Here is a 27,722-nt window from a genome sequence, read left to right on the forward strand (position 1 = left end):
TCCCTATGTTTCGGTGCCCCAGCAATGGAATTTCTGGGTGTGTGAATACAGGGTATTCAGGACATCCGACCAACTCCTGCCCAGGGAACACCAGGAGGTGTGTCCAGAAAGAAGGGTCATAGCCACCAAACAGGAAACATGGAGTCCTCCCCCGGGGCCACCTTTCTTAGATGTGAATCCAGAATCACTGCATTACAGGTGGGGAAACTGAGGCAAGGAGAGGGGAAAGAGGCTGCCCCAAACACCATGGAGCCTCTGAGGGAAGGTCAGAGGAGAGGCCTGGTGTGGCCAGGGAAGGGAGAGAAGAAGGGTGAAGGGAAGATGGGAGGTCTCCCGGTCTCAGACCTGGCAGCCTAGAGGCCAGAGGCAGAAGAATCCCACTGTGTCTCTTCTGTCTCAGCCAACAGCCGTGTTCCTGGCGCTCGGGGAGGGGACACCGAGGTGGCCCCCCACTCCCCTGGTTCAGAAACAGCAGCGAAGAAGTAGCTGCTCCTCCCTCCAGAGTGTCCAGAGCCCTCCAGGAATTCGTTACTTTCTCCCTATAGAAAAGGTTCCAACAAGACAGGTTTGCAAATATGAAGAAGGTTGGGGAATCTCTGAGGCCCAGTCACGAAACCGAACCTCTCCCGAGTGCCAAGTTACTTGGCCAGCAGATGGCAGCAAGGCCACAGGGTTGTAACGACGCAGCTGCACTCCTGGGAGTCACTGATGGCACCAAAGCCCCGTAGATTGGGAATTAGGGACGTGTTTTGTTTTGCTCAGAACCAGGTTTACTTCTTGGGGTGCCTGTGAGTGGAAGGAGGGCAACGGGGGATTTGTTCCTCCCCTGCCGAGGACAGATGTCCTCATTCAGGCGTTGCCAGGGAGCGCCTCAGGGTAGATAGGGCCTTCGGGATGCCCCAGACACACCCTCCCGACTGCATGGTGCCAGGCTGTGAGTGGCAGCACCGCCACATGGGGCAGAACTTTGAGACACTCTGGCCTTGGCAGTGAGAGCCTGGAGGCTGGGTGGCACCCCCTGGCGGGGGGGGTGGAGCAGGGCAGGGGGTAGAAACCTGCCGGCTCAGGACTGAGGTCACCCTGTGGGACTGAGGCCACAGTCTTCCCAGGTCTCTGTGTCTCTGGGGCAGCTTATATCCAGAGTGCTGGTTCCAGAACATCAGATGTGTGTCCCCGGGGGACCAAGGTGGCCACAGCAACTTTCTCCACACGCTATTGGACTTGCACAGGTCACTTGGGCAAGGGCTAAGAGTTTCTGAAATCTGTGTCCCCTTCCTGACCACCCTGTTACAGCAAGGAGAAAGCTGAGGCCCGTGAAGGGCAGAGCTTGCCCAATATCCCACCAGGCTTCTTTCTTCATTATTTAAGACCTTGTGAAGGCTTTTTGCTCCAAACATTTCAAGGAGGCATGGAAGCCATGGGGTCATTCAAGAGGAATCGAGGGTCTCAGCTGTCTGTGGTTCTGGCCAGTAGAATGTGCAGTGGAAACGGTCACTCAAATGGGATCTCGTACCTCCAGCAGGTGGAAGACATTTCCCTGGAGTGTCCACTTCCTGCTCCCTGCACCCCCAACTGCCCTCCAGAGCCTCACCCATGCCCTGCTCCAACCTCGGGCCCCAGGGTCCAGTCACAGGCTGGGTGGGTCTTGGAGAAACCTGCTGGATACGTGGAATCCTGCCCTCACCCTCTGCAGCTCAGCTCCCAGCATCCAGGGAGTAAGATACGCAGCCCCCAGGCTGAAGGCAGAGCGGCACGGTGGAGGACACGACCCTGGGACCCGGGGTTGGAATCCTGGCACTTTCACCGACCAGCCCTGTAATCAGGGTCTCTCTGCAAAATTGAGTCCCTCTGTCAGAGACTGGAGGGTTAGGAGCTCCGTGCTTACTAATGGTCTCAGCTGCATCTGACTTATCACTGCCTTAAAAACCACCACACCTGAGCTGCCTCCACTCACATTAGCCTTAATCCTCTCACCGCACTTACAAGGTAAGGTTGTTATCTCCGCTGCAAGGATGAGACATACTGAATACCAGCATTGGTAAAGAACCCACCTGCCAGTGCAGAAGTGGGTTCGATCCCTGGCGCGGGAAGATCCCCTGGAGAAGGACATGGCAACCCACTCCAGTATTCTTGCCTGGGAAATCCCATGGACACAGGAGCCTGGAGGGTTACAGTCCGTGGGGTCGCAAAAGAGTCGGACACAACTCAGCGATTGACAACAACACTGAATCCCAGAGAGACTGGCCAAGCAGCAGTGGAGACGTGGCAGCAGTGGGATGTGAACCCAGATCTATGGAATCCTGAAGCTGAGGCAGGGCTCAGACAGCTGTATTCTGCATTGCTCTAGGTCAATTATTGAGCACAAATTATTGAAGGATTTTTTTTTTTTTTTTTTACCTTTAAAAGTCCGCCGCTCACAATGGACACCAACAAAATCGAGGTTCGACTCTCTCCACTGCTGCGCGGGACAGCCCAACACACGTGTCTCTATTGAAGGATTTTTATGTGGCTATCACAGAGTGTGACCTTTTGAACTCATACTCTGTAAAGTCTACCTGTCAAAAAAAAAAAAAATCCCAATTTTTTTTTCCCACTGAAGAGCCCCCAACCTGAGTTCCCAGCCCTGACTATGCCATCCAACCTCAAACCTCTGGACATGTCAGTCTTACGATTTGATGGGATTATAAAGGCTACTGTCCTTATGCCTCTATACTGGATGTTTGAACCCTAAATTTGTTGTAACATGTTGCAAGTAACAGAAAAGCCCATTCAAAGTAGCTTAAATGGTAACATCCAGAGGCCCTCCACCTTCAGGCCAGGTGTGACCCAGCAGCTCAGTGATGTCATAAGGAGCTGTTTTTCTCTCTGTCTTCTGTGGTGCTGACCTCATCCTTAGGGGCCTACCTCACATCCCAAGATGTTTTCTTTGTCTCTTCCTTGTTTATTTCCAGGAGGAGGGCAAGTGCCTAGTATTCCCACCGAAAGTTCAGAGATGCATTCTAAGTGGGGCAGCTTAATCACATGCACACCCTGAATCAATCACCAGTCGTGGTGGAGAGATGACAGGTTCTCTCGACATGGACCGAGTTGAGTTTTACTCTCCCAGAACCATGCAGATCCTCTAAGGGGAACTGGGCCTGACTGGCAGGAAGAAGGGGTAGGGGAAATGGATGCTGGAGAAGCCAGGTGTCAAATGACCCTTCAAGTCTCCTACAATTTCCCTGCCAAGTGGTCTTCCAGACTCAGTTCAACGTCTCCCAGGCCTCCTCCACCACGCCACACTCCAGCTTTTGTCAAGGGGACCTGTCTTGGATTTGAGACCTTTCTTGTTGACATGTCTCCTCCTGGGAATCCAACCTTTGGTTCTGTCTCTGTCCTCTGAGTCCACAAAAACAGTCTGGTCCTCTTGTTCGTGGCAGCCTTTCAGAGACAGAGCAGGGAATCAAAGTCACCCTGTCAGCCCTCTCCTCAAGGTAAAACTTCCCAGTTCCCCATCGTTCTACACAGGACTCAACTGTGTAACTTGGGCATGCTTACTAACTTCTCCAGGCCTCATCAGCCTCACTGATTAGGGCTGGGGACAACCGGAGCCTCTCAGGCTGATGGGGAGCCGTGGGATGGGGGTCTGCAAAGTCCCTGAAGAAATATTCTACACATCTAAAGCCTTGGTTTTACTGGAGGTATTTTTCCCTCCAATGGAAATCTAAAACATTTTAATTTTAAAAACATTATGTGAACAACTCCACAATATAAGGACAAGCAACCCAATTAAAAATTGTACAAAGGATTTGCAGAGACATTTCTCCAAAGAAGATATATAAACAGACACGAAGAGATATTCAATGTCATTAGCTCTTAGGGAAATACAAATGAAAACCATAATGAAATATCACTTCACACCACTAGGATGGCTATAAGAAGAGAGACAATAATAATTGTTGGCAAGATGTGGGATACCACAGACTGCTGGTGAGAGTGTAAACCAGTACAGGCTCTTCAGAAAACACTTTGATAAATCGTCACAAAATTAAACAGAGTTGCCATATGACCCAGAAATTCCATTCCTAAGTATAGGCCCAAGGTAACTGAAAACATATGTCTACATAGAAAACTAGTATGTGAATATTCACAGTAGCATGATTCACAAAAGCAAAAATGTGGAAACAATCCAAATGTCTATAAACTGATGAATGGATCAACAAATGTGGTTTATCCATATGATGAAATCTTAGTCATAAAAAGGAATTAATCTACAACATGGATGAACCTTGAAACCATGATGCTAAGTAAACAAAGCCAGATACAAAAGACCACATATTTTATGATTTCAATTATATGAAATGTTCCAGTAAAGGAAACCCATAAAGACAGAAGGAAGATTATTGGCTGCCAGGGGCAAAGGGGAAGGGAAAACAGGGAGTGACTGCTAACTGGCACATAGTTTATTTTTAGGAGGATGAAAATGTTATAAGTTGTACACTTTGAAAGGGCACATTTTATGATATGTGAATTTCATCTCAATAAAAAGAGCTCCATTCATCTTTAAAAAATAACAGTTGCAGATATGGAATAAAACATAGACTCCATATGAGTATTTTAACAATATTTTTGTTGTTTTCCCACTACAATATTGTAATGTAATTAGCCTCCAATCAAAATGAATAATTTTAAAAAATAAAAATATTTTTGTGGTTTTTGTAAAACAAAGATGTTTATTGTAAAAAAAAAAAAAATTCAAATAATAAAGTTGAAAAAAAAAAACAACAAACCTCAGAATCCTTTGCCAGCTCCATAAGAGAAAAGCACAGTGGTAATCATTACTAACATTTTAGCAAACATCCTTTCAGGCACCTTGCTAGTGATGTTGTCATGGATACTGACCAGTGTACACTTTTCTGTAAAAGGAACCGAACCTTAGTGGGGGCTGTGTTGGTCTGTGCAAGCCCCCTCTCTGCCTTTTTTCCCTCCCATACCATTTCCTGCCCTCTCAACCATCATTCATTTTTACCTGGGCCTTGGAGGTGTTATAAAATGTTTATCAGTTTCAAGGATGTATTCTGATGTATTTTCTACGCATACACATGGCTAGAGAGAAGTGGGCGGGGGGGTTGTTACAGATCTCATTCTATTTCTTTCCTCTCTGGCCAAGCACCGTGTGTTTAAGACTGATCCATCCAGTTGCTATGTGCTCGTCAGGTGTGCTGCTCTGTCTCAGGATTTCTCAGCCTCGGCACTGACATTTGGGGCTGGACCGTTCTTCCTTGGGGGGGCTGCACTATGCACTGTGGGGTGATCAGCAGTATCCAGTAGGTGCTAGTTGCGCCTTCTCCTCAGCTGTGTCACTCAAAACTGTCTCCAGACATTGACAATTGTCCTGGGGGTCCAGGGGCAAAATCTCCCCAGCTGAGAATCCTTGCTTCTTGTCAACTTGTTGTACCAGAAATGGAATACGTGCTGCAGCTAGACACCCAGAAAAAAGAGGCCTGGCTGTAACAAAATTCCATTCCGGATGCTCTGAGTGTCAGAGAAGCTTGCTGCCATCAAGCTGAGCCACACTGGGTGGAAATGTGTGCAGTACAAGGAACTGGTCTTTGAGCTATGCATAAAATCCTTCAAGGGTAAAATCATTTATTCCCTCAGCCAGCATTTACTGAGCAGCTACTATATGCCAGATACTCGTCTTAGCGCTGGGTGAACAATCAGCTTTCAAGGAGCTTACCCTCAAAGTGGGAAATAAAATAAACAATAAGCCACTGTAGCTACTCAACAGCAAGTGCTATGAAGAAAGTTGTGTCTTAATAAGAAAGCAGAGATGGGGGCGTAGGAAGGCCTGGGGAGGAAGTCCTCCTGAGGACTTGAAAGTGAGATAGGATGCCAGTGTGAAGGTTAGGTGCCGGGGTCCAAACCTCGGCTGATCCAGGGTATTCGAAGCGGGGACGGCGTCGGTCGGCGAGGATCAGGATACAATAGCTTCAATTAGATATTAATTAAAGATATAAAGAGTAATAGAATAAGGATAGCTCAGTAGGAAAATTCAGTGGAGAAAAGAGGCTGAGTAGCTTGGTTTACGCGGGAGACCAATAAAACTTCAAGACAAGAAGTTTGCACCACTTACGTAGGCCGCAGGCGTCCTTCCGTTCTCCCGAAGGAGAGGAGACACTGAGGCCTCCCCGGTTGGATCTTAGAAGCCCAGGCATAATTAGTAAGCATGGCGGGTTCCGCGCTCCAGAGGGAGACTCAGCCAGAGTGAGAGAAAGCGCGACATGGGGAGACCAGTATTTCGAGAAACTGATCCCAATTCTTTATTTTCCGTGGTCTACTTTTATACACTGAGATGTTATGCAAAAGTCACACGGGGTCAGCAGTCCTGACTTTTATCAAAGTCAGGTGCTTCATACAAATGTATACAGAGGTCTTAGGGGTGTTACATCATCTTCTGGCCAGGGGGCCTGCTGACAATTTATGACCCTCTCCTTGTGACAGCAGTCAGTCAACCAGGACACTTATTTCTCCAGGGGTGATTATTCTTAAAACAGACGCCCCCCAAATAAAGTTACATTCCTATAGGGTGAGGGTATAGTGGGTTTTATTTAAGGAAAGATTTTACTTAGCCTAAGGTCCAATGTGATTAATATCAAAGGTTAATACTTATTTCTTCTATATATTCATTTATGTGTGTAAGGGCAGGGGATGTGGAGACTTAGCAACAAACATTGGCTAAACAAATGAAAAACCCTTCACCAATACAATTTCTAATCAGCCCATTATACTTATACTAATAGGTTTCTAACTTTTCTAAGGAACCTGTTTTTAGAAGGTTTAAAGCATCTCATGCCTCTCACGGTTGGGAGGCTGTGAGCAATCACATGTGGCCGGACAAGCCTGTCAGGAAGGCTAGAGAACCTTCAGAGGAGTTTGTAGGTTAAAACACTCTTGTCACGCCCAGGAGTTTTTATTAAATGGAGCTCTAAGTTAACTCCTTCTCCGAAAGAGGTGGTGGGGGACAGCCCCCCGTAAAGTCAGAGGTGTAGATGAGCACAAAGTAGTAAAGTAGGAAGGCTCTGGTTATGGGGGTAGATGCTCGAGGATTTCCAGGGGGACTCCTGAGGCTCGATCCCGCCTTTGCGTATGTCGAGCCTCCTTCCTCATGACCTTTGCCACGGGCCGAGTGCCTCACTCTGGCCCCCAACAGTTAGGGGAAAGCTTTCTTGAGAGCAAGAAAATTAAAAATGCACTTTCCTTTTTACCACACAGATTCTCATTGCATTTTAACTCGGAGGAGAAATTAGGACGTTTCATAGGAAGAGCATAGGATTCTACAGTGAGCACCTGCCGTCTCGCCTTATCACACTTCCTGGGACGGACACGAGATCAGCTGCAGCAGAACCTTCATTCTCCAGCTAAGAACCTTTGATGAATGCAATCCCGCTAATAACTGGATACGTATTCCAACAAGTAGCAACAGTATTCCATGAGTAGGAATACCCCGAGTGCTCTAACCAAACTGCTCTTGAAGCATGTTTATATTGTCTCTAATTTTTCACCATTATACGCCACGGCTGCATGGATCTGATGATGAGACTCAGGCCTTTGAGGACCTGTTGGGTCTGCCAAAGACTGTTCTGTGCTCTGCCCCCTCTCCCTACTTCCGGCTCTGTCCTTCTCAGCTCCACCCTTAGCTTTTGGAGGAAGGGTGGGCTGCTCTGTGCCTTGGTTTCCCCACTGGCGGGCTTCAGTGAGAACACCGTAGCCGCTCCTCTCCTCCCCAGTTTCTGAGTCTCCTATGGAACAGGAACCCAGAACCAAGGGCGGTTGGCAAGTCAACACCCTGGCCCCAGTAACAGGGAGCTGAGGAAAATGGGAGCCCTCGGAGGAGGGGGAGGCTCCTGCGGCTCCCCTTGTGGGCTGCTGCCTGGGGCCGCCTGTGTCAACAGCCAGGGGTCCCTACCCTGATCCTGTTGGGGACAGCCTCCCCTCTTTGCCCTGCAGGGATTGGCCTGGGGGATGTGGGCAGCGAGGCTCTCCCTGGAGAGGTTGCTGCCATCAAACCCAATGACAGGGACTAGTGAGCCATGAATTGTCAGATCTTATGATTTTTTTTGAATTAAATCAGGCATCCAGATTTTTAAGGACTGACAATCAGTATTTTAGGGCTTCCCCAGTGGCTCAGCAGTAAAGAATCTGCCTGCCAACGCAGGGGATGTGTGTTCGATCCCTGGGTGGGCAAGATCCCCTAGAGGAGAAAATGGCAACCCACTCCAGTGTGCTTGCCTGGGCAATCCCATGGACAGAGGAGCCTGGTGGGCTACAGTCCAGGGGGTCACAAAAGCCTTGGACATGACTGAGCGACTAAAACAACAACAATCAGTATTTTAAAAATATATGCAACATGGTAGGTGTCAGCCAGAGTACAGACCATCTGTACTCTTCAAGAGCAGTTTGGTTAGAGCACTCGGGGTATTCCTACTCATGGAATACTGTTGCTACTTGTTGGAATACGTATCCAGTTATTAGCGGGATTGCATTCAACCAGACCATCTGTCTGTGCTCTCAGCTGAGAAGTGGTCACACAGAGAACTCATGGATCCCAGGCAGCTGTTTTGGAACCAAACCACACCAACCAGGCAAGAGACGGCACAGGGTCCTGGAGTGTCAGAGCCAGAGGTGGCCTCCCCGTGGCACAGGGTTGGGGGAGAGATGGACACTGAGGCCAAAGTGAAGGGACGTGCCCAGCATCGCACCGGTCTCCTGCCCCCAGCTCGGGGCTGCCTCACTCCTAGGCCAATTGCCCAATCCTCCTTGCCTCTTAGTCACTGGTATTTTGGACTGTTGGCTAACACCGGGTGCCTAGCAAAGGAAAAGAGAAGCCCCTTACAGGAAGGCCTCAGCCCCTGCATGTCGCCAGCAGGCCTTGGGCAAGGCTGCGTGATTACCACCTAAAGGGGTCACAAGTGGCAGAGGATCCGAGAAGGGACGATGGCAGGGGCTTGGAAGGCACTGGTACTGGTGGCAGGCTTGGCAGCCGTGGCCTGTGTGGCCCAGCGTGGCCTGAGCTATGAAGAGATCGTCACCCAGGCCCTGAAGTTCTTCAACCAGGGGAGGCGAGGACAGCGCATCTTTGGCCTGCTGGAGAGCACCCCGCCGCCACCTGATTTGGTGAGGGTCAGGGGCTCAAGCCCGGGGAGTGGGTACCACCTACCTCACAGCATCCTGTGAGGCCAGCAGGCAGGAGCAGGTGCCCCAAACAGGCACAAAGTGCTCGGTTAACAGCAGATGCTGCTGTTATTACTATGATGTTTCTCCACTCAGAAGGTAAAACAGAGACTGGAATCTCTCTCCAGCGTGACAGCTGGCTAGCTGATCAATTCTGGGTTTTGCCCAAGGGTGGAATGTGGGGTCTGGGAGTCCATTCTGCACTCAGGCCCTGGACTTGAAGCAGTAAGCAGAGCTGTTTCAAAGGATGGACAGGAGCCAGACTGGTCCCACCAGAAGGCACCTCAGCAGGGCCTTCCAGGGTCCCCCTTCCCACCCCCTTACCTCTCTCCTGGCAGTTGAGCGTGCAAGGCAAGTATTCTAGGTCCTTTGTCCCAGAAGAGGAGATTGAGGTGCAGAGATGGGAGGTGACCCCTCAAGGTGGTCCAGCCATGAAGTGGTGGCCTCCGCTGGTTTCCAGAAGCCGTGCGCACCTTCAGTCTCTGCTGAGGCTGTTTGAAGCAGCCGCCTGTCTTAGGTGGGAAGTGCAGACTTTGGGCAAGCCCTGTCAACTTGGAACTGTGATCTCTCTCCTCCCTGCCTTTGTTCTCTCCTGTGTAAAAGGGAGATGACTGTGACTCTTCTCCTGCTTCTTTAGAACTCCACCACGATCCCGCTCAACTTCAGGATTAAAGAGACTGTGTGCTTCCTGCTCTGGTACCGCCGAAGGCCCCGACAGTGTCCTTTCAGGGAGGGCGGGGTGAGTCTCCCATCCATCCCCTGGCTCCCCCCGCAATGAGCAGGACAAGGAATCTCCCCTCTCTCTCACCTCCTTCCCGGAGGCCGAGTTTGCTTCCACCCACCCACAGACAGGTGAGGTTTGACTGTGGAAGCTTTTTTAAAAAATTGGGTTTTTCCTTATGGCTTTTTCTTACTACAATTTGCCCATCCTTATTAGAAAAGCAATACATGCTAAAGAAGCAACTAAATATTAAAAGAGAAAGAACAAAGGGGGACCATAATCCGCCTCAGTTCAGTTTAGTTACTCAGGTGTGTCTGACTCTTTGCAACCCCATGGACTGCAGCACACCAGGCCTCCCTGTCCATCACCAACTCCTGGAGCTTACTCACACTCATGTCCATGAGTCAGTGATGCCATCCAACCATCTCATCCTCTGTCGTCCCCTTCTCTTGCCTTCAATCTTTCCCAGCATTGGGGTCTTTTCCAATGAGTTAGTTCTTTGCATCAGGTGGCCAAAGTATTGGAGTTTCAGCTTTAGCATCAGTCCTTCCAATGAATATTCAGGACTGATCTCCTTTAGGATGGACTGGTTGGATCTCCTTGCAGTCCAAGGGACTCTCAAGAGTCTTCTCCAACACCACAGTTTAAAACCATAAATTATTTTTTAGTTTTTGTTGATGCTTTTATAATCCACCCAGATAACTGCTGACTTTATTTTTCTGGGCTCCAAAATCACTGCAGATGGTGATTGCAGCCATGAAATTAAAAGACGCTTACTCCTTGGAAGGAAAGTTATGACCAACCTAGACAGCACATTAAAAAGCAGAGACATTACTTTGCCAACAAAGATCCGTCTAGTCAAGGCTATGGTTTTTCCAGTGGTCATGTATGGATGTGAGAGTTGGACTATAAAGAAAGCTGAGCGCCGAAGAATTGAGGCTTTTGAACTGTGGTGTTGGAGAAGACTCTTGAGAGTCCCTTGGACTGCAAGGAGATCCAACCAGTCCATCCTAAAGGAGATCAGGCCTAGGTGTTCATTGGAAGGACTGATGTTAAAGCTGAAACTCCAATACTTTGGCCATCTGATGCGAAGAGCTGACTCATTTGAAAAGACCCTGATGCTGGGAAAGATTGAGGGCAGGAGGAGAAGGGGACGACAGAGGATGAGATGGTTGGATGGCATCACCGACTCGATGGACATGGGTTTGGGTGGATTCCAGGAATTGGTGATGAACAGGGAGGCCTGGCGAGCTGCGGTTCATGGGGTCGCAAAGAGTCAGACACGACTGAGGGATTGAACTGAACAGATAACTGCTTTTCTAATATTAGGAAAATATTTTATTATAGCAAACTAACAAAATTTAGAGAACCGACGTAAACAACAAAAAATCTGCAACCCCACTACTCAGGAGACAACATTAACTGTTGGTGTATCATCTTCGGTACCTTTTTGATGTACACACGAGTGTTTTAAACAATATAACTCCCTCTCGGCTAATTTATGGAGACCCTTTCCCGTGTAAGAACTTGCATGAAAGTCCTTAATGCTATCGGGCGCACACGGAGCCTGCCCGGGTGTCCCCAGCGGCCGCTGCTCCCTCCGGCGTCTAGCGGGTGGATTGGAGCTCGGGAGTCGGGGGACCTGGGCGAGGGCGCCGTCTGCTACAGCCTGTGTGCTTGCTCCCCGGCAGGAGGAGCGGAACTGCACCGGCTCCTTCTTCATGCTGCGGCAACTCCGCCTCCTGTCTCTCAACTGCGTTCCGGACCGTGAGCTGGAGCCGGAGGTGAGCCCCTGCGCCCTCACCTGCCCCAGTTCCCGTCTCAGCGGCGCTCTGCCTGGTGACCGCCAGTGATCGAGGGTCCCTCATCCGGGCCACTGACTTAGGCGCGTGGAACCTCAGTTTTGGAGGTCCCAGACCTTAGACCTGGAAACTGAACCGGTCTAAACTCAAGTAGTCTGGAGGGGAGAGGCGTGGCCAGACCTTGATGATTGACTGCTAGTCGTCTGGCAGAAGGGGTTGGGGGCAGGAACTGATGGTCTCCTCCTGGGGCTGGGAGGGGATTCAGTCTTCCACCGGCTGTTCTCTGGGCCTTGAGCTCTGGTAACCCGCCTCCCCATCCCACTTTTGGGAAGACCAGCCGGAGGTGGAGCCTCCTGGTAAGTGAGTGCAATAGCCGGGGTGGACAAGAGTGGCAGGCGTTTCTAGCCCCTCTGGGCTTTGGGAGTGGGCCTGACTGGGGACCCCTCCAGCACCATCACCAGGGTCACTGCCTGGACCTCAAGACTCATCCCCACCTGGGGAGAGAGGGGCCGCACGTGGGACAGGAAGGGGGGGGTGGCGATCGATGAGGGCGCTAACCGCGGCATCACTTCTGCAGCCCCGCCGCCGGGAGAGGCGCTCTGCTGGGTCTGCTGGGGAAGACCCTCCAGAACTTGACAGCTCCAATCTGCCACCTGCGGTCAGGGACATGTACGAGAGAGCCAAGTACGATATCATCTCCAACATCCTGAGGAATTTCTAGGGCTGGAGAAGGGAAGGGATGCCCTGCAAGCCCACAGCGACCTGCGATTCCTACCCATTCTCTGCCTCTGCTGCCCTTAGCACTCCCTGGCCTGCAAATGAGCCCACCCATATTCCTCAGCCTTTGCACACCTGCTTCCCTCTGCCGGGGAATTCCTGCCCATCCCGTGTCTGTGGATGCTCCACATCCTTCCAGGCATAGGTCCAAAGTCACCTCCCCCAGGAAGCCTCTCTGCTCTTCCCTGAGCAGCACGTGTCCTTCCCTCGACCGTGGTGCAGTCACGATCCTCAAACCACGCTGGCAAGTACCAGCTGCGTCCTGGGCTACAGAGCACTGTCTCTCCTCCCAGCGGGGCCCTCCTGTGCCAGCTGCAGGGGGCTGGGGAGGGAGTTTCTCTGCCAAGTGCTCCTGAATCCCGGGAGGACAGTTCTTTCTGGGCAGGACCCTGAGTGTCCCTGTTCCCTGCTCAGTCACTGTGATAATGAAATGTCCCTTCATGTATCTAGCACCCCCAAGAGGGTGCCAGGGCATCCTCTGCTGAGAGCGCCAGGAGTGAAACTCAATAAAACGTTTCTAAGTTGAACGATGATGTGAATAGGTGAATGAATCAAGTGCCAGGGATGAACCAGCTGGACTTAGGAGGAAGAGACCAAGGAGGCAGGTCCTGGGGGTGAGATTCCACCGTGCACCTTGGGCACACAGACTCCCTGCGGTCAGGGCAGTGGCAGTGACGAGAAACGGGATAATGAGGGGCACCATCTGAGGGCCATGCTGGGAGCTCAAAGGCAAAGTAACCTGCCCCCAGGTTATTCTGGAACCACCTCTCCTTCCTTTCGGCTACTTTTATTCTTCCTTCTTTATCATGAAGCTCCAGCCAGAACCTCTTCTGGATCCCCAGACTCGCACATCAGATGGCCTCATAGACGCCTCCCCATGGATGTCCTGGGGTGCCACCCACTCAGAATCTTCCCTCCAGACCGCCCTTCTTAGTGCCCAATCCAGCTGATGGCAGCCTCATCCACCCAAGGACGTGAGCCCTGCTCAGACTCTCTGCTGTCTCTCAGGGAGAGTCTGGTTTTGGACAGTTGGTCTCAGTTCCTGATCCATCCAGCCCTGTGAAGAGGGCCTGGCACATGGCAGTTGCTCAGTAAATACTTGAGTGGACGAGAGCCCTTTTCTTCTCACCAGTAGGCCCCCTTTTTCAAATCTTTGCTAGAGAAATATCTGTGGGAAACCCTCTCATTTGAGGGGCCATAGTGTAGAGCCCCTCGGGGGAATGGGTTTTTTCAGCCAGGGCTTCCCTGGTAGCTCACCTGGTAAAGAATCCGCCTCCAATGCCAGAGACTCTGGTTCACTTCTTGGGTCGGGACGACTCCCTGAAGGAGAGGCCACAAACTCCAGTATTCTTGCCTGGAAAATTCCATGGACAGAGGAGCTGGTGGGCTACAGTCTATGGGGTTGCAAAGAGACGGACATGACTGAGTGACTAAGCACAGCACAGGGAAGCCAAAGACTCCTGTTAATGATAATAGCCATGATTTATGAACGCTACTTCCCAGTGAACCGAAACACACTTCTCAGGTCTTAGAACAGTATTGCAAGGTGCATGCCTCACCAGCAACTTTTAGTGAGAAAACTACGCCTCAAGGAAACTGGTTGACTCGACTGTAGTCCACACTCCAACCCCCTTGTAATCTAAATCTAGGAGCGTGTAATCTAAATCTAAATTGAGGGAGTGACCCTCAGGTGGGAAATGGGCAGGTTTGGGTGGACCAGGATAAACTAGACCTCAGACCATCTCTCCCTGTGGTGGGGTGATGATGTTCACCTGGAGAAGGCCCTTGTAGCCCCACAGAAGGTGCCAGCAGCTAAGGCACACCGTCTACCACTCTCTTGCCTGACCTCCACCCCCAAGAGAATACTCACAGGCCTCAGCCAGGTCTTCTGTGGGGCCCTGGACAGTAATGGGGCTCAGCAACTTCTCCCCGGAAGTTCAAGACTCATCTGTGGCGGTCAATGCTGCATCACACGCGGTCTGGGGAAGCTGGCCCATCATACTGTACCCAGTGAGAGGCAGGCCTATGGGACCAGCCACCAGGCTCTGCTGGGCTGCCCTGCTGCATTCTCCTAGTCCCAGCATGATCAGGCCCTGAGACAGCACCAAGGCGCCAAACACAGCTCAGCCTCTTGGCCTTGGCAGCTTCTGAAAGTCTTCAGAGCCATCAGAGCAAGACTGAGAAGGGAGAATTCACCGGGGTTGGGCATGGGAACACAATGGGTGAGCAGACCTCTAGGTTAACATCTAAACGGCTGCAGAAATCAACTTTCGCTCCCTGTACAGATACTTGTAGCTCAGCTGGTAAAGAATCTGCCTGCAATGCAGGAGACCCAGGTTCAATTCCTAAGTCTGGAGAAGGAAATGGCCACCCACTCCGGTATTCTTGCTGGAGAATCCCATGGACAGAGGAACCTGGCAGGCTACAGTCCATGGGGTCACAAGAGCTGGACAGGACTTAGTGACTAAACCACCATCACCATAGACAGATATGATGTGAGCTTTATTTTTAAAAGAAAAAATGACCATAGTCATTTTATGTCCCATTTTACAACCAGCTTATTTTCCTTTAACCTATCAGCCAATACACTTCAGTCACTATTGGGTCACATTTTTTCTTTTTTTCTGTCTTATGCTCCATTGGGTGACTAGGTTTCCATTTATTTAAGTTACTCCTGCTGTTGAAGTTGTTCCCGTTTTTTTGTTTTGTTTTTAAACAATGTTGAGATAAAAATAAGTTCCTAGAATGGAAATAGTATCAGAGTGTATGAACATGTTAAGAACTTAATGTATTGGTAAATTACTATCTAGGATTGTAGACAGTAATTAAGAAATATTGCTGTTCTGGCAGTTTTATTTATGCTACTTGGAAATAGGGAATGGCCTGAGTGCCCAGCCAACAGAGGAATGGTTAAGTAATCTGTGTTATACTCACTGGACTGCATATTGTACAGCCTTTAAGGTAAATCTGAAGACAACGTTATATCAAGGAAAATGCTTGTGTTAGACTTGAGCAAAGGACCTGCTAAGTTGGGTTTATCTCCACGTGATGGAGACCACAGAGCCCTTGGAGTCCACAGGTCCCCTCATCATCTCGGCCTGAACTGCACCCCAGGATCTGGAGCCCCAGAAGAGACAGTAAACCTTGGGGCCTTAGAGGCCACAATGCAAATCAGTGTCCAACTTTTTTTTTTAAACAGCTTTATTGAGCTGCAGTTGACACAGAATAACTTGCACATATTCAAAGTATACATTTGGTAAGTTTGACATAATGTCCATCTGTGAAACCATCCCCACAAGATAGTGCACATACCCACCACCCCTCCAGAGTCTCCTCACACCCGTTAAACTCTGAGTCCTCATCGCCCTGCTGTCCTCAGGCAATCCGCAATCTACTTCTGTCGCTGCGTTAGTTTGCATTTTCTACTTGTTGTTCCCTCAGGCGTCTCTGACTCTCTGTGACCCTGTGAACCGCAACGCGCCAGGCTTCCCTGTCCTTCAACAACCCGCAGCTTGTGCAAACTCATGTCCATTGAGTCGCTGATGCCATCCAACTATCTCATTCTCTGTCGTCCCCTTCTCCTGCCTTCAATCTTTCCCAGCAGCTGGGCCTTTTCTAATGAGTCAGCCCTTCCCATCAGGTGGCCAAAGGATTGGAGCTTTAGCATCAGTCCTTCCAATGAATATTCAGGACTGATTTCCTGTAGGACTGACTGGTTTGATCTCCTTGCAGTCCAAGGGACTCTCAACAGTCTTCTCCAATACCACAGTTTGAAGGCATCAATTCTTCGGGGTTCAGCCTTCTTTATGGTCCAGCTCTCACATCCATACACGACTACTGGAAAAACCATAGCTCTGACTAGATGTCTGGACCTTTGTCGGCAAAGTAATGTCTCTGCTTTTTAATATGTTGGTCACTGCTTTTCTTCCAAGGAGCAGGTGTCTTTTAATTTCATGGCTGCAGTCATTGTCCATGGTGATTATGGAGCCCAAGAAAATAAAGTCTGTCACTGTTTCCATTGCTTCCTCATCTATTTGCCATGAAGTGCTGGGTGGAGTTCTGTATAAATGGAAATCTGCTATAGACTGGAGGTTTGTGTTCCCTCAAAATTCACATGCTGAAATTCTAACCTCTAAAGTAATGGTATTTGCAGACTGGGCATTTGGGATGTACTGATATTAGGTCATGAGGGCTCTGGAATAACTGATGTTATAAAAGGGACTGTGGAGAGCTCGCGTGCCATCCCCGCCATGTGAAGACACACAGCAAAAAGGCGGCTGTCTGTGAGCCAGGAAGCGGGGCCTCACTAGACACTGAATCTGCCAGTCCCTTCATCTTGAACTTCCCATCCTCCAGAATTGCAAGAAATACATTTCTGCTGTCTATAAGCCAGTCAGTCTTTGGTAATTTTTATAGCAGCCTGAACAGACCAAGACACAGCACACAGCAATGTCCTCCTTTTTTGACCAGCTTCTTTCACTAAGCATCATTATTTCGAGATTCTTTCATGCTGTATCGAAACATCAATCATTCCAATCTCCTAAGAGAAGTGGGTATCCACCCTCAGGGCACCTGGAGACAAGTGAAAAAACTGAATTATAAATTTAGAATCATCCTTCAAATAATAGGCCCAGATGGCTTCACTGGTGAATTCTATCAAATATTAAAAAAAATAATACTAATTCTTTACAAACTCTTACAGAAATAAAGGAGGAGGAAACACTTCACTCGTTCTATGAGGCCAGTACCACCAGCCAAGGACATCACAAGAAAAGAAAACTACAGAATATAGCCCTAGTGAACACAGATGTATTATAAAAAACTCCTTTAAAAAATATCAGCAAGCCATTCAGCAACATATAAAGGATTACACACCATGACCGAGTGGGATTTATTCTAGGAATTCAATGTTGTATCAGTATCTTGAAAATCAATTAATGTTATATACCGTATTAACAGCTGAAAGGACAGGAAAAGCTGATAGGTGCAGGAAAAGCATCTGATGAAATCTAATACCTATTCATGACAAAACAGAATGCAACTTCCTTAACTTGAAAAAGGTCTCTGATGAAAACCCCACAGCTTGACATATTCACTGGTGAAGGACCATGTTTTCCTACCTAAGACTGAGAACAAGGCAACCATGTCTATCTGTGGCATTTATACACCACACTGTACGGCAGGTTCTTTTCTATTTTTTTTTTTTCAGCCAAAGCATGCAGCTTGTGGGATCTACTCCCCAACCAGGACTGAACCCAGGCCATGGTGGTGAGAGCTCTGAGTCCTAACTACTAGGTTAGCAGGGAACTCCCTATACTGGAGGTTCTAGGCAGTGCAACAAAGCAGGAAAAAATTAAAGGCATCTGTATTGGAAAGATAAAACTATCTTTATTCACAGATGGAATATCATATGCATAGAAAATCCCAAGGAATACACATATGTGAAAAAATTTTTTTAAAGATAAAGACTTTAAAGGGAATTTCCTGGTAGTGTAGTAGTTAGCAGATCCCCGGTGGTCTAGTAGTTAGGATTTGGGGCTTTCACTGCCATGGCTCAGGTTCAATCCCTGGTTGGGGAACATCCTTCAAGCTGTGCAGCACAGCCAAAAAAGAAAGAAAGAATAACTAATGGATGAGTTTGGCAACGTCACAGGATACAAGATCAACATACAAAAAACCAATGGTATTTCTATACACTGACAAAAAACACCTCCCCAAATAAAATTAAGTCAGTGTAGTTACACCCACACAGCATAAAACACAAAAGCAGTTAGGATCAACTTAACAGAAGGCAGTGCAACCCTTCAAAAATGAGAAAATATTGCTGGGAGAAATCAAGGAAGATCTAAACAAATGACAAATATTCCATGTTCATGGACTGGAAGACTGCATTGTCAGGATGCTAATTCTCCCCAAATTGATCTCTACATTCAACACAGCATCTATTAAAAACCCAGGAAGCTTTTTGTAGAAACTGACAAGCTGGCCTATAAAAGCTAATAGGAATGCGAAGTACCTAAAATATTCAAAAGGATTTTTAAAAATAACAAAGCTGGAGGACTTACATTATCTATTTTTAAGATTTACTTTAATGCTGGAAAACTCAGTACCATACAATCAGCATAGTATTGGCTCATGGACAGGCATATAGATCAGTGGAACAGAACTGAGAGTCTAGAAATAAGCCCTTATATTTATGGTTAAGTGATTTCAACAAAGGTACCAAAGCAATTCAATGGAGGAAGAGATAGTCTTTGCAGCAAATGTGCTGGGACAAATGGATATACACACACAGAGACACACACACACAGACACACAAACACACAGACACACACAGACACACACAGACACACACACACACACACACACAAAACGAAGTTTAAAATTAACTTGAATGGATTCTACACCTACACAAGAGCTAAAATTATAAAACTTCTAGAATTTCTTCATGACCTTGGGCTAGGCAAAACTCTTAAGATATGACACCAAAAAGTACAATCCATAAAAGAATTTATAAAACTAAACTTAATCAAAATTAAAAACTTCTACAACACTATTAAGATATTATTCTTCAATACTATTAAGAAAATGAAAAGACGAGCTATAGGCTGGGAGAAAATATTTGCAAATCATTTATCTGATAAAGGATTTGTATCTAGAATATGTAAAGAATTCTTTAACTCAATAAGACATATGACCCAACTTACAAAGGGTAAGTTTTCAGTAGATATTTTATTACAGATATACAAATGGCTAACAAGAACATGAAAAGATGCTCAAAAACCATTAGCCATTAGAGAGAAATACAAATTGTCAGTTTCTTAAAAAGTTAAACATAAGCTTACCGTATGTATGATCCAGCAATTCTGCTCCTAGCAATCTACCTGAGGAATGAAAATGTATGTGCACAGAATCTTGTACGTCAGAGCAGTACTGTTCATAAAAGCCCCACGCTGGAAACAAATTAAACATTCATCAATTGGTGAAAAAAAATGGATAAACAAAATGTGGTATATGCATACAGTGGAATCTATTCACAGGAACAATAACATAAAAAGAACAAACTACCAATACCTTCTATGCCATCAATGAATCTCAAAAACAGTATTCCAAGGAAAGAAGCCAGACACAAAAGACCACATATTGTATGATCCTATTTATACAAAACATCTAGAACAAGGAAATCCATAGAAACAGAAAGCAAAATAGTGGTTGCCCAAGGATGAGGGTGAGAATGAGGACTAACTGCATATGGGCATGGGGAAAGTTTATGGAGTGATGAGAATATCATAACATGGGGCAGCGGCAATGGTTGCACAACTCTGCACGTTTACTACAAACTATTGAACTGCACACTTAGAATGAGTGAGTACATTACACCTCATTAAAATTATTTTTAAAAACCCAGTGATTCAAAACAAAGGGAAACTAGGAAGCATGATTAGGTGAACTTTGGATCTGCATATATCTGACTGCCCTCAAGTTCTTCAAGAAAATAATGGTCGTGTCTCTTCTGTGTGTCTGGGGCTGGCACACAATAGGGTTAAGGAGCTCACCATCTCGTGGGTGAGACAAGCACACAGGCCACTGTCCAGCTGGGGTTGTTAGAAACAAGCGTGGAGGAGACGTCCTGGGCCGGCCAGAGAGGCCAGACCACAGCAGCCTTCTCCGCCCTGCTAGGTGGTTTGCATTTTCACCCTGAACTGCAAACCTAGAGAGAGTGAGTTAAACAGGGAACCGAGCTCCATTAGAGAAAAACATTTTGTGTCATCACTTGAGATGAAAAAGGAGCAGTAAGCCTGGGAGATAACTGGTGAGAACCGTGAGATTCCCCTGCCATTTTCCGGTTGGGTAAAACTATGTTATTGTGAGCAGCAGTAAAAACCAGTGCTGCTGGTCTTTGGGGTGAAGAGGAGTGGGCTCTGTTGCTAGTTGTGAAGGCAGAGGAGTTCAGTGAACAACAGAGAAACAGAAAGTCAAGCAGATGAGCCGAGCTAGAGCTCCCTGGGCCACCCTGTGGTTCTGAGCAAAGCGGTGTAGGTTACATGGAAAGGGCTGTTAGCACATCACAGGCATTTGGCCTTTCTCCCACAGCCCAGAGCCCACAGCTAATCTGGTTTCCTGTTTCGACATAAAGGTACCTGTTTCCATAATTACAACACGGTTTCTTCTCTCTCCCTCGCTGCTCAGCCTGCTTCTCGAAGGCCCATCACGGTACTGGGCGGCAGACCTCCACGCTGGGGGCTTGCAGGATCAGCTGCTCCAGAGGACAAAGACACTGCTCCCCCAGCTGAACTGGACAGTGAGCGTGGAGATCTGGCCTCGGTTCTTGACAATACTATCGGTTAGTTGATAAATCAGGTCAGTTGCTCAGACCTTTTGAGACCATTTCTTTATGCTAAAATGAGCCACGTTACCTGGAAGTAACAGGCACAAGGGCCTGAGCATGGAGGTTACTTACTGAGAGGCCCGAGTGAGAATCAACAGTGCTGGTGGGGGAATGTGGGTGACATACCCTTCCAAAAACTTCTAATTGTCATCCGAGAGTGTAACCATCACCCCCTGGATGAGACTCGCCAACAGCTGACTTTAGGAAGAGTGTGAATGCAGAGTTTCCTAAGACCCACCGCCACAGTAACCAGCGTGCAGTCTCAGGAAGACAGATGTGGAACGTGGCTCCATCCGGGGAAGTGGAAACTGCACACAGGGGCCCGGTTCTCACACATGGGCGAGCCTATGAACCACGGCGGAGACTTGTCTGCATAAGGACCTGAGCTGCACTTCAGTCCAAGGGAACCAGTCTCTGGGGAGGGGTCAATCTGTGGTTTAAAAACTTTCCAGTGACTTCTACGTGCACCAAAGCTAAGTACCTCCAGCTTGGAGTATAAAAAAAAAGAGCTGGGTGTTTTGGTTCCAGGCACTCACAGGCCAGTCACATTCTGCTGAGGAACTCTTGTGGAGTTTTAGGGCAGGGAGTGAAGAAAAGTGGGGAGATCCAAGAAAGGGGTGATCTGGACAGGAGCAAACATGCAACATGTTCATGAAGTTTTTTGCGTATTTTTTCATCGGAACCCATTCTTATAAAATACACACACGTCTCTTTGAAAACTACATCTGCCATCCAGTTGGGCTTTTTTCTTATTTCCACAGAAACCGTTTTCACTTTGTCCAATATTTTTTCACTGAATTACAATAAAAATATGATTTACCTCTAATTAAAAATAAATAAATAAATCAGGGAAGGGCAAGAAGGTATTAGGAGTGTACTCTTTATTTCTCTTTGGTTTCTTAACACAAAAGACATGCGTTCTATAAATAAAAGGAATGAAGGTTTTCTGGGAAACAATAAATTGGGGGGAGGGAGAGTCAGAATTCCTACCTACTCACATCTCTGTGGCCAAGTCAAAAGGCTGGTCTTCAGCTCCCATCCTGGCTTTGCTCTCAGATGAAACCCAGAAGAGAAGGCTCCTTGTGTTATTACCTAAGGGGAAATACCCAAGGACAGCTGAGGCCACAGCCCTCTGCTCAGAGCTGGGCTGGACCCCAAGGCTTACTGTTCACAGTGTCTGTCCCACATCCCTTCCACAGTATCTCTGGGTGATGTCTTTTCATGGTTTTCCTGGAAAGGCTCCAACACCAAAGGGTCAGACCAGCCACCTGTGAAAAGTTATGACCGTCGGACCGAGGAACCTACTGTGGAGAGCGTGAAATGTTGGTGTCGGCTCGCTTGTGCTCAGAACCCAAGTCAAAGCACTGGCTCCACCTTACTTGGAAACACTGAGCCCAGGTGCGGCAGTGTAACTCCGCCCCAGGGAAGTGGGGGTAGGCATAGGAAGGTCACCGCAAGAGTGGCAGATGGGTGGGAAACTGAGCTCTCAACCCCGATGGCAAAATCTGGGTCAGCATCCTAAGGACCTGGCGAGGCCCCCTTGCTGATTCTTAACACATTCACAACTCAGGCTTGTCAGTGCTGTTGCAAATTCACAAAAGGAAGGGGCTTATAATAAGAAGATGTGCATCGGAAACTCCTCTCTTAACAGGAAACACGGACCCCACCCTCCTTCCAAGTCTACCTTGAGAGGCAAACAGGGAGTGAGAAATGCTGGAGCTCCACCGTGAGCCTGGGCTTAAACTGGATCAGACTGTTTAGTCTTTTAAAATAAAAACATCATTTTCGGGTGCTTTTAGCAAAGGCCCAGCTCCACCTAAGTGGCAGGTGTCAAAGGTACTTCCTCTGGAAACATGGCGATTGCACACATTGGTAAGCCTCCTGGTCCCAGGGTAGGAGAGATGTCTCAGAATGCCACATTGTGCCTTTCTGAATGGGCTTCCAGGACACCCGGGCAGATGCGGCGATGGGCAGGAGACCAACCAAGTAGAGACTGGGACCCTGAGACCCAATCTCGCGTTGGAAACGTATCCTCTCTTAAGTCTCTACTGGAAGCATTTTAGGAAAACCTGATTTTTGGCAGCAGCAGTTGAGGAACAGCTCCCCTGCCCAGCGCACCGATCACAGAAGTGTCCTCCCGTCGGTTTTCCGCTGTGCAACGTCAAGGTCCTATCCAGGGAGGACGAAGGAGGAGCGTGGAGTCTCTTCAAGAGGTCGTTTGCTAAGATCATAGGAAGAAATATAAAATCTGTTCTTTGCAGCAGCAAGAGATTCTTTCGGCTTTTACTTCCTTGGGTCGTAAAGCCGGCTTTGTGAGAGTGTAAAGGTCCACCTTGCTGGTTGGTCTGCCAAGGGCTGGAGGGGAGGCCAGACCCCTGGAGTTGGCGAGTGGATGGGGGAGCAGCCGACTGGCGGGGGAGAGGCGGCGGCTGGACCAAGCCAGCCCTGGGCTGGTGGAAGGACCAAGTCCCTGGTTAGGTTCTCGAGGTACGAACGGTCGACGTGCCCCAGAAGCGTCACGAAGAGGAAAACTATCCGAGGAGGACAGGTGGGCAAATGAGCATCTGGCCAGACCTGCTGCTTCCTGCCGGCCAAGGGAGGGAGGGGCGCGGGGGGGCGGCGCTCTGCACGGGCTCCACGGTGGCAGCGGGAGGGGGCCACCGGGCACGCGGAGCCCCGGCGATGAGCTGGGAGCTCCCACCTAGAAAGGCGGCGATAACTCAGCCAACTCGCTAAGCCTACGATTAAAAGAGTCCTCTGACAGTGGGTGTGGAGACAAACCCCGTGAGCACCGTGCTGCAGGACTGGGTAAGAGTGCACTGGTTCCAGACGCGCGGAGGGGCTCAGAGGGAACCCCGCGTGCCCTGCGAGGCCTCGGGACCCTGGGATCCGAAGAATGTGGGAGCAGATACCACCCTTTTCATGGCGGGTGGCGGTTTTCCATTTAAACACGTAACTGCCTTTAGTGTCTTTTATGTTTTCTTCTTGCAAAAAAAAAAAGCTCACTTGAAAAAAGTATTCTTCCTTCCAGTTTCTTTCAAATGTTGCTTTAACTTTCCTTCAGTTTCTTTCAAGTATCTTTTTTTTTTCCTTCTCCCTCGGTTTCTCTCGAATAAGATGAAAAAGACCTCATGGCAATCCCAAAATTAGACACAGGAAAAGCTTCTGTTCTCCCTGCTTGCTCAGCAATGTAGACAAGAATCCTCGGGGCCCTTGGATGGAAGGAGGCACAGGGGCCCGTGTGCAGCTGGCCCTGCCATGCTGCAGGCTCGAAGTGAGGACCTCTGGCCTGTGTCCCTCTCCCCCGGCCACATCCCACAGTTTCCAGTGGCCTCGGCCACTGCAGCTGCCCCATCGCAAACTGGCCACGATACGGCTGGCGTGCGGTGGGCGAGGACTGTCAAGATGGAAAGCCCTCTGCAGAGGGGCGGCCCACGGAGCTATGGCACCTTGGAGGTGGGCTTGGATGGAGCCCGTGGATGTGTGGACCGGCCGAGCCGCTCTGTCACCGGCCGGCGGCGGGACCCACAGGGGCTCTGTCCCCCGCTGTGTATCCTGGTCACCCAGGCCTGAAGATCACAAGGGCTGCACAGCCAGGGAGGACTCAAGCACCTGAAACCCTGGACCTCCGGCGAGCTCCCGTTTCACCCTGTCGTCTGGCCAGCACCTCTCCCCAGGGGGACGGTCCCCGGGAGGGAGTGCTGCCCGTGTTTGTACCAGATCCCTGCCCCACCACGGCCCACCCCTGCGCCTTAGATGGTGAGCAGAGGGATGCAGCCCACACCGACCCCGCCCTCGTGACAGGCCATGGGGGCCATGAACGTCCAGCGGTCCGTGTCTGGGTCGTACATCTCCACCGAGCTCAGGTTGGACTGTCCGTCATAGCCCCCTACAGCGTAGAGCCGCCCGCAGCTGGCCACCAGGGAGACCCGGCTCCGGCGCGTGAGCATGGGCACGATCAGGCACCACTGGTCCGCCACTGAGCTGTACACCTCGGCGATGCTGAGGAAGCCCGAGCCGTCGTAGCCCCCACACACGAACATCTTGCTTCCCAGGGAGGCGGCCCCGTGGCGGCAGCGCTTGTTGAGCATGCCGGCCGCCGGGTGCCACGTGGCCGTGTGGTGGTTGTAGTGCTCCACCTGCAGCAGGGAGAGGGGCGGTCAGGCCCAGGCCCTCAGCGCCCGGGGAGAGGCTCGGGGGACGAGGAGCTCTGCCGGGCTGGGCCCTGGCCCCCAGGCCCACGTTCCTCAGCTGCACACGGGCTTGTGAGATGACAGGGAGACGGCCTGGCCTCACCAGCTCTGTCTACACCCACAGAAAGAAATCGAAGAGCTGCCCGTGATGCGCTCGCTCTGTGTGGTGACAGAGCAGCGGGAGTGCGGGGTCTCCCGAGATCCCCACTGTGTGCTCCCCCGCAGCCCTGATGGACGGTGGAATGACACTCAATGGCTCTGGAGCTCTTTTTAAAATAAATGCAATTTCAAGTCAAATGGCCAGAAGAACGCAACTGTCTGAAAGTTCCCACTCTGTCTATGACTGCACTTCCTCTGGGCAGGAATTTCAGCAGGTCTCATGCGCTGCTCACTGAGGAATTGACCAGGGTGGGGTGAGAATGCTAAGGCCACACTCTAACCCTCTCTGTGCACATGGGTTCCCACACTCGGAGGCGGCATTTCAGAGCACATGGCAGATGGCCTGAGGCCCCAAGATGACACTTTCCCTAGCAGTGGCCAGGCTGAGCCTTTTTCCAAAGAATGTCCTTTCAAAATAACACTCGCAGGTAAAGGGAGCGTAGGTGCCCTTAGCCCAGGAGGAACCCAGACTCACGCTGCTGAAGATCTGCAAACCGTCGTGGCCGCCCGACACGTAGATCCTGCCCTCAAAGACTGTAACCCCCGCAGCACTGCGGTTCGAGCTCATCGGGGTCACCACTGTCCACCTTCAGGAAAGAGGCAAAGGAGAAAGGGAGCCATGAGATCTGGGGATCCTGCCCTCCCAAGACAGCAGAGGATCTGGAGGAGCTGTGCTGTGTTCTGTCCTACCCTGGACGATCCCCCCAATTCTTATGGCCTCCTCCACCACCTCTGCTCAGGTCACTCTGGCTGCCGCCCTTCGCTTAAGCTTCAGGCCCACACACTCAAAGTCAGGACGCCCAAGCAAGGCCTTCTGACAGATCTGCTCCTCCCTGATACCTCCGGTCTTGTGAATGGGACCACCAGCCATCTAGCTGCTAGATTTACAGTTTCGGAATTTTTTAAGACCACTTCTCCATCATCAACATTCTGTGGTCACCATACCTCCGCGGGTTTGCGTCCTGGTCATTGCTTGTCCGCATTTCACTTCCGTTGCGCTGGCTGTGGCCTCCTGTGGGACCACTGCCACTGCCTGCTTTTGGGGCTGGCTTTCAGATCATTCCCATCCCCCCGGGCACGGAATGTCCTCTGACAACTCCTATTTCCTCTACGGCGACTCCAAGTTCCTTAACGTGCTTCTTTGCCACTGGGTCCTCATCCTCTTTCCAGCTGTGCCTTCTGCCATGTGCCACCCACACCTGCTCCTCAACCTCACACAGCAGCTCTTTCTTATCTGCAAGCCTCTCTCCCTGCTGTCTCTTCTCCTGGGATGTGCATTTCCCCTCAGAAGGTATCTCTGCAACCTGACTCTGCCCCCTCAGCCGTGGGAAGATGGAAGCCCTCCCCACTCTGTACCCAAGAGCTCTAGACACAGGCCCCCAGAGGAAGACCATCGCTGTGTGCACTGGCCCCGGCAGACGAGGTGCTGCTTAACCATCTTAGAAATCCTGCTCGCTGCCTGACACTTAATAGGTTGGTTAAGCGTGTGGAATAAAGGCTTAAACGCTCTGTGATGGATCCAATGTGTTTATACTGTAGGATTCAAATACTGAATACAAGCAGATTAAAATACTGAAATGAAAAGCTTGGGCTAACCTTGCTGGTGTTTTTCAAAGAGTGTTCCGCAAAATGAGACCACAGGATGGTGACAGATACAGTGAAATTAAAGAGGTTTCTCTACTGCAGAATTTTTCAGTCTTTTAAAATGCTAATATGTGTTATGGGAAGACGAGGCCTCTGGTGGTACAGACATCAATGTTTCCCAAGCTTCTTTAATTTAATGTATAATTTTTTCCCCCAAAATCATATATTACCCATTCTGGAAAGTGCTATTCATCTATTTCCCATGCCCTTTCACATGCATTTCCATTAAAATGAGTTGATTTATTTAAGTGGTACAGAGCATTAACAGGTGTTTCCAAGTACCTATGCAGACTATTTATTTTTAAAATTTAATTATTCATTCATTTAATCAAAGGTTATTAAATACCTATTACATGCAAGGAAGTACAGGTGGTAGACTTCCCTGGTGGTTCAGACAGTAAAGAATCTGCCTGGATTCTTTACTGAATGCAGGAGACCAGGGTTTGATCCCTGGGTTGGGAAAACATCCCGGAGAAGGGAACAGCAATCCACTCCAGTATTCTTGCCTGGAGAATTTCATGGACAGAGGAGACTGAAGGGCTGTAGTCTATGGGGTTGCGAAGAGTCAGATACAACTGAGCAACTAACATATGCCACAGGGGCTGAACAGGAGAAATCTTCCTTAACCTCGAGAAGCATGAGGAGAGCACTTTTGATCTTCATACTCTAACAAGCTCCAATGCCCCAGGGGAGCTGGATTCCTTACTTGTCTGTCTCAGGTGAGTAGGTCTCCACAGAGCTGAGAGAAGAGTTGCCATCGTAGCCACCACAGACGTAGATCTGTCCGTCCAGCACGACCGTCCCCATGGCACTGAAACAGACAC

General features: G+C 49.3%; 2 protein-coding genes and 1 long non-coding RNA gene across 8 annotated transcripts in view; 1 reads left to right on the top strand and 2 right to left on the bottom strand.

The window, feature by feature from the left end:
- Positions 1-110: 110 nt before the first annotated feature.
- On the bottom strand, positions 111-4,637 carry LOC132343520 (uncharacterized). Its single transcript, XR_009492403.1, has 3 exons — positions 2,670-4,637; positions 2,398-2,555; positions 111-539 (listed from the first exon to the last, which is right to left on the bottom strand). It is a non-coding gene; the product is annotated as an uncharacterized lncRNA (long non-coding RNA).
- Positions 4,638-8,968: 4,331 nt separating this feature from the next.
- NGP (neutrophilic granule protein-like) lies at positions 8,969-13,040 on the top strand. The gene is made up of 4 exons (NM_001105468.1): positions 8,969-9,156; positions 9,851-9,952; positions 11,626-11,718; positions 12,314-13,040. Exons 1-4 carry the CDS (start codon positions 8,977-8,979, stop codon positions 12,455-12,457), a joined length of 519 nt encoding a protein of 172 aa, NP_001098938.1. The 5' UTR covers positions 8,969-8,976; the 3' UTR covers positions 12,458-13,040.
- A 1,989-nt stretch (positions 13,041-15,029) lies between these two features.
- KLHL18 (kelch like family member 18) overlaps positions 15,030-27,722 on the bottom strand; it is a 57,948-nt gene continuing 45,255 nt past the window's right edge. For 3 of the 6 annotated variants that reach the window (XM_059879664.1, XM_005223102.5, XM_059879663.1), the window contains 3 exons: positions 27,605-27,709; positions 25,730-25,841; positions 21,767-25,041 (listed from right to left, as the gene is read on the bottom strand). In XM_059879664.1, the coding sequence (XP_059735647.1) occupies positions 24,655-25,041; positions 25,730-25,841; positions 27,605-27,709 (604 nt within the window). In that variant the 3' untranslated portion in view covers positions 21,767-24,654. 6 annotated transcript variants of the gene reach the window in all.

Source organism: Bos taurus, chromosome 22, assembly GCF_002263795.3.
Source record: "Bos taurus isolate L1 Dominette 01449 registration number 42190680 breed Hereford chromosome 22, ARS-UCD2.0, whole genome shotgun sequence".
NCBI classification, from domain to species: Eukaryota; Metazoa; Chordata; class Mammalia; order Artiodactyla; family Bovidae; genus Bos; species Bos taurus.

Bases quoted from the DNA above. Each gene is read 5' to 3' on its own strand.
- NGP (NM_001105468.1), top strand. From the start codon at position 8,977: ATGGCAGGGGCTTGGAAGGCACTGGTACTGGTGGCAGGCTTGGCAGCC. The intron at 9,157-9,850 runs GTGAGGGTCAGG...CTGCTTCTTTAG, and splicing joins CCCCGCCGCCACCTGATTTG to AACTCCACCACGATCCCGCT. The intron at 9,953-11,625 runs GTGAGTCTCCCA...GCTCCCCGGCAG, and splicing joins GTCCTTTCAGGGAGGGCGGG to GAGGAGCGGAACTGCACCGG.